The 10,513-nt window shown below is 47.7% G+C and overlaps 1 protein-coding gene across 1 annotated transcript; it reads right to left on the minus strand.

Moving 5' to 3' along the window:
• Positions 1-6,039: 6,039 nt before the first annotated feature.
• On the minus strand, positions 6,040-8,952 carry CCR10 (C-C motif chemokine receptor 10). The gene is made up of 2 exons (XM_054992424.1): positions 8,884-8,952; positions 6,040-7,114 (listed from the first exon to the last, which is right to left on the minus strand). The coding sequence occupies exons 1-2, from the start codon at positions 8,908-8,910 to the stop codon at positions 6,041-6,043; spliced, it is 1,101 nt and encodes a 366-aa protein (XP_054848399.1). The 5' UTR covers positions 8,911-8,952; the 3' UTR covers position 6,040.
• Positions 8,953-10,513: the final 1,561 nt, after the last annotated feature.

Below are 10,513 nucleotides of genomic sequence, written 5' to 3' on the forward strand. Positions count from 1 at the left end.
AATGTCATTTCTCTTTCAGAAAAAGTCCAATGTGGGACAAAGCCTCCCCTACCCAGAATTGTGCTTTATCCCTTCTGTGCCTCCATATTTTTCCCCTAGTAGCAGCCATCATTCAACATGGATCCCTGTCTTCTGGAGGAGGGCATGCTGAGGAAGGAGCAGGGCTCAGCCCATATCCTAAGCCCCTCAGACCATGTCCCACTCCTGGCATAACAGTACAGAAGTATAAATAATCCCATTGCAGTCCTAGGAAGTGAAACAACTAGTAGGGCTCCCAGTTGGCCACTGAGCACGGAGGAATGCTCACCCCGCCCGCCATTGCCCTTCAGTGAGCAGTGGGGGGAATGCAACACTACAATGCCATTTCTGGATGTATAACCAGAAGTGCTATCACTGTGTTGTGGGATGCTCTAGGATCCCCCCCCCCAACTCTATAGTTTTTATCATAGTGTTTTGGGAGAATCCTAGAGCATCTATAACACGTTGATGACACTTCCAGCTACACAGCCAGAAATGATGTCATGCTGCCATGAGGTCACATTTAGGTAAATCTCCACCTCTCCCAAGTCCTTCAAGGGTTGTCACTGAGGGCTGGCAACCCTAACAAGTTTTCCACTGCCTCAGAGCCCCTGAGCTGCTCAGGATACCAACTAAATCTACAGCCAAATCCCGTTCTCCTAAGCATGATGTAAACCCTGCCCAACACATCCAGTTCTCAGATGACAGGGTGCCTGGCATGGAGCTTCATCTACCTTTCCTCATGTAATCATGTTGGGCACCCTGAGAACACACATGGCTATGGGGACAAGAGCCCTCTGTTAGAAACAGCTGTTGAAAAAAGATACTTCCCTCCCCTCATGTTAATGAGGCCTAGCTGACTCCAGTGTAACTTCAGTGCCTGTACATGCGTATTCACTGTTGTGGCCCCCACTTTATTGAACGGCCTGCCTGATGACATTAGGAGGAACCCACGCTCCTGGCCTTCTAGAAACTATGCAAATCTGAGTTATTCAGGAGGGCTTTTCTACACAGGTAGGAGGGCTGTACTGGGAAAAAATGGCCCAGAAAGATGCTTTGGTAAATAGATAGGACTGTAGACTGTACTACTGAGTACTCTCTGTTGTTGTGAATACGGTTCTACTGGGTAGCTCTGCATTGTTAATATGTCATGTCTCAAAGAGAGCCATCAGTAAAGGGATAGGGAGGGGCCATAGACTTTACTACTATTGCTGTAAGTATGATGGACGGTGGACCGTAGACTATTACTATTATTATCAGTATGATCCTACTCAGCAGTTTGTATGTTTCTTAACATGTCTCTCTTAGAATTGCTTATACTCTGTTTCAGCATTTTTTCAGCTCTGTATTGGATTTCTACTGTTTTTAAATCTTTTTGCATGTATATAACCTATTCAATATTTATTGAAATGCCTTTGAAATTGACTGTACTGACTCACACTACATAATCCGCCTTGAGTCTCAGTGAGAAAGGCGGGCAATAAATAACATAAATAAATAAAAATGTTTAATTGCTTACGCTTTGTTTCAGCATTGTTTTCAACTCTGTATTGTTTTCAAAATTCTGCGCTCCATATCCTATTGCATTGTTGCATTGCATTATTGACTATCCCAGCCATTGATTGCATTGACTAACACTGTGTAATCCACTCTGAGACTCAGTAAAGCGGATTATAAATAACATAAATTTTTTTATGTGGGGGGGGGATGATGAAATATCCTAGAAATCTAGTTAGTTTATTGTTGAACAGAAACACATTATAGGCTTTATATGTGAGATAGTCAATAATGATTTGATGATTTGTGGATTTACAGACTGAGGAATTTTGGCATTAGAAAAAAGAGAGCCTATATCTTCAACATAGAGTAAGAGAAAATTCAAAAATGATGCTTGTATTTGTTATGGAGAAAATCGGAAGCCTTTTAGTTTATATAGTCCCCCCCCCCCCTTTTTCTTTGTTTTTTCTATTTTGTCTGTATGTTCACTTATTTTTGTCTGTTAGCTGATCTTTTGTTCGGTTAGTTTTTGTGTAACTGCCTTTTTATGCTTTATTATATAAAATTCTTAGTTAAAAAAAAGAAAAAAAAGAAAATCTAGTTGGTCTTTAAGGTGCTTCTGGACCTGAATCTTACTCCAGAACAATTGCTTTGTCGTTACTGCAGAATGCACGTGTGAAATGGGCAGTGGCACAGATTCATGAGAACTTTTTATATTCACGTGGTATCCCTTTACAGTCATTTTGTACTGAAACATGTAGGTAAGAGACTGCCTTCTCAAGTATAAGGTAGATGGAAAACACCCTCCCAACAGCTCCAAGCATGTTATCTGGTTAGCTTCACTAGTTGAGGAGGGAGACAAAAGCTTGTCTCTGCTGCCTCCTACTGGGCCCTTTTGACATAGACTTGTGTGGCTCTACATTTTTAAATTTCTTTTTTAAATCCACCCTTTCTCCTGGAATCACAGGGCAGCATACAGCACAGAATCCAGCTCTACCTTTTTATCCTTACAACAATCCTGGGAGGCAGGTTGCAGGGGTAGGTGGAATAAACACAGGTTGATAAAGTTGTGAATATGGATGGATCTTATTGGTCTAATGATCAGCGTTGGGATGCCTACACCACACTGCCACTGTGTGTATTGGATCCATCAGAAAATTCTTCATAGGAATTTGAAACACTACCTTCTGTTCTTTCTTGATTCCTCTTCTGGTGCACAAACAGACTTGTGTATGTGAAGGCGGACAATTTAGTTGTGCAGGTGTGACTCCCCAATGGCCCAGAGCACTAAGAGAGCAATCCTAAGCAGGTCTACTCAGAATCCTACTCAGGTTTATTGAATGGGGCATACTCACGGGAAAGTGTCATTAGGATGGCCTGTTAGTCTGTAGCCATCAGCACTGGCTGTTCTATCTAATCAGCACAACCTCACTGTTTGGATTGAGACCAAAAATCAGTGTGCGTGCCCAGGGCTTTTTTTCACCTGGAACGCCATGGAACGGAGTTCCAGAACCTCTTGAAAATGGTCACATGGCTGGTGGCCCCACCCCTGATCTCCAGACAGAGGGGAGTTTAGATTGCCCTCTGAGGGCAATCTAAACTCGCCTCTATCTGGAGATCAGGGGGCGGGGCCACCAGCCATGTGACCATTTTCTTCTAGGGCAACCCACTGAGTTCCACCACCTCTTTTCCCAGAAAAAAAGCCCTGTGTGTGCCCATAGATGCTTCTGGATTCCTTGCTGCTATAGACACCATTCTTGATTTGATTTATCCTGACACCTTATAGAGATTTTAGACATCTGGAGTACAGAAAAACTTATCATCTACACTAATGTGTCTTTGGTAGTCCTGTACTATTTGAATGGGGAAGTGAGACCTCCTTAGTCCATGAGTATCTACATCTTTTTGGTATTTATTTAGGACTTGGTCAGGCACCCTATAATATATGGTGTGTATAAAATAAAAACCATTGAGGAAGGCATCACAGCTAAAAAGTGTTTGGTTGCATGTACATAATTATTTGTAACAGTGGTGGTGGTAAAGAGTGCCCTCAAGTCATAGCTGACTTATGGCACTTCTGGTGGGCTTTTCATGGCAAGAGACTAACAGAGGTAGTTTGCCATTGACTGCCTCTGTGACTTTGGTCTTCATTGGAGGTCTCTCATCCAATTATTAACCAAGGCCATCCCTGTTTAGCTTCTGAGATCTGATGAGATCAGGCTCACCTGGACTATCCAAGTGAGGGTACTTGTAACAGTATCTAGCTGTTTTTAAGATGCCTATAAATATATGGTGCCCTGACCTGGATGGCCCAGGTGAGCCTGATCTCATCAGATCCCAGAAGCTAAGCAGGGTCTGCCTTGGTCAGTAATTGGATGGGAGACCTCCAATGAAGACCAGGGTTGCATATGCAGGCAATGGCAAACCACCTCTGTTAGACTCTTGCCATGTTAACCCCACCAGGGGTCTCCATAAGTCAACTCTGACTTGAGGGCACTCTCCACCATCATAAATGTATGGCATCCCCATGGGTATGGGTGCAATTGCTTAAGAATTTCTACACTGGGGGAAGTACTTATTTACGTGGAACTGGAGTAATATCATTTTAATCATGCAGTTTTAATTCTTGGAATTTTATTGAAGATTTTGGTTCTTCTCCTCGTTATTTGCATCTGTCTTGGCACTTGTATGTAAAAGGTTTTTTTCTTTGAAGATTTTTGGTTACCCAGTTCTTTTTGGGTCGAAGTCTCCCACTCACCCCCCCCTTCTTCTTTTTTCTTTGCTAAAAGGTGAGGAGGTTCAGAGCAGCCACTTATTGCTCACTAAAATGCTTTCTTGCCCTTGTGCTCATTTTGGTAAATCATGCTTGGAATCAAATAGAGGAATTAATTCTTGCAGCCAGTCCTTGCTGCCCTAAAGTTATTTTGCTGGTGTTTGCCTAGATTTTCTCAGAGCATTTCTTTGCTGTGGCAATCTGGGCTGGAGGCCAACCTCCAACCTGAGGCGAGATGTAAATGTAATCCAGACCCTGGTTTGTTACAGGGAGAAAGCAGGTGCCCCTACAGGACATGTGGAGGCAAAGATTGCTCACAAAGAGGTCCTCTCTCTCTCTCTCTCTCTCTCTCTGGCACTTCATCCTCCCAAAGACTGGCTTGCAAAAGCTCCTCAGCTCCACAGCTCAGGTTTAATGCCAGCACTGACTTCTAGTGGTAACGAAGTGAAAAGAACAAACAGGTCCAGCATGGCTTTCCAAGCCCAGTGTTAGGGCCGTGGGTAGAGAAAGCTGTTCTTCCAGGGACTGGGAGGCCATTGAATAGCTACAGAGCTGGCCTGGACCAAGCATGCCCAGCCTCCAGGGCCAGCTATGCAGGGAAAGCTGCCACCCTCGAGAACCAGGTTTGGGGCTAGCATTAAAGTGCAACAAATGATCAGTTACACCTCTGTTGTCGGCTTCTTTGGATTACGACCATTTAGGTTTTCTGCCTGAAGCACCAAAGTGCTGGTCCGTCTGCCAGTCTCCCCCCGTAGCCATTGTCCTTTGCTTTTCCGGGCCTGCTTATAGCTACCACTCTCCACACAGATGATGTGATTTTGTTGGGAAAACAAGGTATATGTGGAAGCCTGACAAAAATGAGGCAAGTGCCTTCCTGGAAAACTAGCCTTGACCTCCCACTTCCCCCCTGTCCAGAGGTTGCTTTTCAGGCAGAGGATCTGAAAGAAATCCATTCCCAACAGTCTGAGCAGAGGAGCTGTCCATGAGGCAGCTCATGTCATACCTCTTGGATGCCCTGAATCAGTGGGCTGGAAGAGGGAGGGAGGATTCGTAGCTTCTGCTGCTGTCCTGGTTGGCTGGTGCACAAACAGACCTTCCCCGGATCTATAACTTTGGGGCTTCAACAAGCAGGCTGGGACCCAGCTTAGTGTATGGCTTGGAACTGGGCATGCTCAGGTGTGCATAGGGGTGCCAACTCCAGGTTGGGAAATTCCAGGAGATATGGGGATGGGGCCTGGGGAGGGCAGAGTTTGGGGTAGAAGAGGGAGTTCGGTAGGGATGTGATGCTATAGAATCCACCCTCTGAAGCTGCTTTTTTCTCTAGGAGGATGGATCCCTGTGGTCTGGAGATCCCTTGTAATTCTAGGAGAACTGCGGGCCCAACCTGGAGGTTGGCAACCTTAGGTGTGTGACACCAGTCTGTTCCATAAAGACCTGGAGCCAGGCCTTTCCCCCTCCCTGGTCCACAGAGAAGCATGATCGTCTGCTGGCAGGCAGGCTGCCCATCTGGCTCTGGTGCCCAACCAGCTGTAACCACTAACCTCAGGGGCTTGCAGAATGCAAATAGGGTTTTCAAAGACACCGTTCTTAGCATTATCCTAAACAGAAGCTTTATTATGAAAAAGGTGAACTCTCCTAGAGAGGCAAAGCGCACTGAGAGTCACATAGCTGCATGCATCCCAAAGGGCCATAGGTCTTCTGCAATGACAAGGCCCCCAGCAATTATTCATGTAGCTCCCCACCCTGGTGTCTTCATGGCGCTCCTGATGTTCCTTCCAAACAGGCAGTGGTGAGCGATGATGCCTGTCGGCTGCCTCTCTTCTTGGCCCTTTTGCCACAGCATGCCCCCTGCAGCCGGCAGCCGGCATCCTTGACCAGCAGCTGCATATCCCTCCGGAAGCGCACGCCCAGGAAGGCATGGAAGACGGGGTTCAGGCAGCAGCGAGCCAAAGCCAGGCCACTGGTGATGAGCAGGGCAAGCTCACGCTGGAGGATAGCTGGGCAGCTTGAGGCCTGCTGGCCCACCAGGTCGGCCGTGTCCAGGAGAGTCAGCAGAGCATAGGGCAGCTGCAAGACTAAGAAGAGCAAGACCAAGGCCAAGATCAACTGCAAGGCCTTCTGGGACTGGACACAAGGGGTGGACAGAAGGGTGTGGGCAATGGCTGCATAGCAGACCACCATGAGCACAAAGGGCAGCACAAAGCCCAAACCCACCTGGATCAGACTCACTGCAGCCGTCACAACGGCTACTCTGCAGAGCGCGAAGCCGTCATAATCCTCCACCCGAGCATACAAGAACTGGGGCAGGGCTAGAGCAGCTGAGAGCAGCCACACCAGCCCTGAGCTCAGTCTGGCCCAACGGGCCACTGTGGGACGCAGGCGGTGGGCAGTGGGGGCCTGCACAATAGCCATGTAGCGGTCCACAGTGAGGCCCATGAGGAACAGGAAGCCACTGTAGGAGGTCATGGCATGGAGGCCCTGCAGGGCCTGGCAAGCAGCAGAGCCTAGGTGCCAGCTGCCTACCACCCCAGCCACACCCACAGGGAGAGTCAAGAGGAGCAGCAAATCAGAGGCAGCCAGGTGCAAGAGGAGGATATCGCCAAGAGCCTGGGTGGGGTGGTAGCAGGCACGGATCACCAGCAATATCCCATTGCCCAGGACGCCCAGCAGGCAGAACAGGATGGCCATCACCGGCAGGTAGATCCGTGCCACAGCGCGGATGGTCTCCTTTTCACACAACTCGGGCAGGGCTGGCGTCTTGGCATCATATTCCCATGAGTACCACTCTGTGCTGATGGGTACTTCATCTGTCCAGGGACTCAGCTCCTATGAAATGGGTGTTAGTTATGAAAGGGATCTAGATTGAATGGAGCAGGAAAGGAAGGCAGCCAAAGCAAATGGCGCCTTGACAATGTCTTCCTTCCCAGAGAATTGGTATACTCTGGATTAACTGCGAGTCAGGACCAAGAAGTGGGTCATCATGGCTCTCTTGCAAGTGGGTCACAAGGCCAGGAGGGAGGAGGAGGAACGGGAGGAGCTGGGAGAGGAAGCTCTGAAAGGCTAATCAGGGCTTGCCTCTGAATAATGTGCAAAATGGCCGTGAAGTACAGTCTTGTTGCTCAGTAATGTTAGACATATATAAATATGAAACATGAAAAATAAATTATAAACTTGCTCCGTGTTAAGTGATGTGAGATCCCTGTATTTTATATTGGGGAGGAGGCAAGTAGTGTGGAGTTAGTTTGCAAAGCGGTCCTGAAAACTATAGCAAGTTAGATGTGGATCCCCACTTCAAAGGCATAAGAAGCCCTGATTAGCTGAGGATGCCGACTCCACTACTGGGCCTGGGGATGCCACCTTTAAACAGATTTGTCCTGGGAGCAAAGGAAGAATACCTTGCCTAGCAACAGTTCTTCTTCATTAGAGTGTGGAGCCATTTGGACTCAGAACTTGGATTCTCCTTCCAAGGCCAGGGCTCAGTTCTAGGTAGGGTTGCCAGGTCCAGGTTGGGAAATTCCTGGAGATTTTGGGAGTGGAACCTGGAGGAGGCAGGAGATGGGGAGGGCAGGGTATAATGCCATACAGTCCACCCTCCAAAGCAGCCATTTTCTCCAGGGCAACTGAGCTCTATGGCCTGGAGATCAGTTATAATTCCAGGAGATCTCCAGCTACCACCTAGAGGCTACAAAGCAAGGAACGGAAAACCTCCCGGGAATTACTCAAATACACACAGTCAAAAATTAAAGAGCAACACTCTCTTATAATGAAGCACAGTTACATTAATCCAATCACAAAACAAATTCATATATACATGTGCTCAAATTGGTACAGCAATAGCTTCTAATGACCGTGATACATCAAGAGCAAAACATCCTCTGGCATGAGCCTCACGCAGAGAGACTCCTGGACCCACTCAGGGTAAGTGGGTCAATGGCTATATAACAATACAGTTTTATTTTTCCTTATTATTCCAAAAACAGTTTTTTCTTTTTCCCGGTACTAGAACAAAGAAGTGGAGATCCGAATGCTGTGCCCAAAAGCTGGGGCCGGCAAATTCTCATGCTGATTTTCATCAGGTAGACTTCCTCAGGGGCATACAAACGTAGTTACATACACCAGGGATAGCCTCTTTTTGGTTTGTACCACCTGGAGGCTGGCAACCCTAGTCCTAGGCCAGATGGGGAAGAGAGGAATGCCCACGACCATGTGCAGAGTGCCCTCCCTCCCCCCATTAACCACACCGTACACACACCCATATGCTGCACAGGACTTGCAGATTACATGGTCTTGGGGCAGATTATCTCTGTGCTGCATATTTATCATGCCATGGTCTGGAAGCAAGTACCTTAATAAAAGAATAGGACGTTTCTTCACTAAGCATTGTTGTTGTTGTTTTTAATTTGGGGTTGGATATGAGCACCCTCCCTTCATGGCAGCTAACCACTTGTTCCAAAATAAATCCAGCAGTTCTTTGAGAGCTACAGAGACCCCAAAGAATTTGCTGGAGGATTACTCTAGTCCCATCCTGTGCTCTTCCAAGGCAGACTCTGAAGCATCCCCATCCCACTCTCGACAGCCTACTCAGCCCCACTTACCTGAACTTGAGGTTTTTGTTCATTCATAGCAAATCAAGAAACAGCACGTTTGCTGGGGTTTTATGAGTTGATGGCTGCTCTGCTCAGCTTCATGGGCTGTTGTGGTTGATTTTGAAAGGACACATCCCCTAGATGCTGAGAGAAGCACACCGAGAATAAACCACCTCTTGATCTCAGCGGAAAGTTATTGGTCTAAGCTGTTACCAGAACTGCTTTTTTAAGGGGAAATTAGTAAGCAGTTTGGCTTAAGTTAGTGCGGATCTTTACCAATGTATACCAGAGTCTGATGTCCGGATTGCTCATGCAATAAAGAGGAGGCGACTAATCAATACAAACCGTGTTTACTAAGATGTTGCGTAAGGGCTAAGAAATAAAGGTTAGAAAAATAGAGCCGTTTGCATTAGCAGGTATCCATTTGAGATCAATGGAACAGGGTGATACTTCACCTGATCACAGCAAGAAGCAGAGGCGGTAGCAGCGAAGAGGGGCGATATCTAATGCCTGCACCAGATATGCAGAGTGACGGTCAGGGTCGGTAGAGGACCGCGCCTCATGGCAAGCAGAGCCTGCTTAAGTATCCAAAAATGTACCCTGAGGCGGGGGCCTTCCAGGTAATTCTCAGGAGGGGAAACAAAAGCTTGATGGCTCTATAACTACAGCTAATGGGCCAGTTTAGGGTCTGAATGTATGATTGTGAGGAAGAGGGGACAAAGGAGGGGAGGGAGTGCCGGGCGGGTTGATCAGATCTGTCAGGAAGCTGGAGTTGTCTTGATGGGATCTGCCTGGAATGCGATGGCTGTATTGATAAGCATCCATTAGATGTTCTGGACAGTTGGCACATAGTTCCTGTCTCAGGGCGGCTTCCAGCGATATGCATATCAGGGCGAGGCTGGACTCCATGAACATGACAGGAGCCTGACTTTGGAATGGCGGGCTGAGAGCAAACTGTCCATGGTGACTCTCTGCTGCCTGGGAACATGGCTTCTCCCTTGGCATGCATCGTGGGCTGGCTAGCAGGCTGCCCTGTATCCCCTGCAAAGGCCATTTTCTTCAGTGCACCACTGAAGGGTTTTGAGACCCAGTGGCCGTCCTGTGAGGAGCTCCCTGTGGGGACTGACCAGGGGGTGCCTGGCCAGGCTCGCGGAGGGTCCTCCCAGATGGCACTGTGCTGCTAGTGGCATGGTTCTGGGCCCAGGTGGGGTTTGTGTCCAAGGAGGCAAGAAACAGGTGTTAGTAACACAGTCCATAACAGCAGAGAGGCAGGAGGCAGACATGGGCAACACTGCCCCTAACAGAGTTCTCGGCAGAGTCTTGGAACAGCAAAGCAGGAAGCTGACATAGTCCATAGCAGACTCCATAGCGGGTGTGTGTGTGGGGGTCCACTGACAACAAAGCATGCCTTGTTCAATGCAGGGTGGTGGTGGTGAACCACACGGTGCCAAAGAGTAACGGGTTCCTCATATAGTCTGAGGGATTAAAATGGAGTTCTCCACATATGCAGTGCACGTAATAGACAAGATCTGTGTTAGTGATTCTGCATGCAGAACAATGGGGAGGGGGTGGTTTGTCCAGCTTTTTGAATGCAGAAGACATTATCACACCCAATGGTCTCTGTCTTCCTAGTGGATGT

The sequence above is a fragment of the Eublepharis macularius genome, chromosome 12 (assembly GCF_028583425.1).
Source record: "Eublepharis macularius isolate TG4126 chromosome 12, MPM_Emac_v1.0, whole genome shotgun sequence".
Taxonomy (NCBI): domain Eukaryota; kingdom Metazoa; phylum Chordata; class Lepidosauria; order Squamata; family Eublepharidae; genus Eublepharis; species Eublepharis macularius.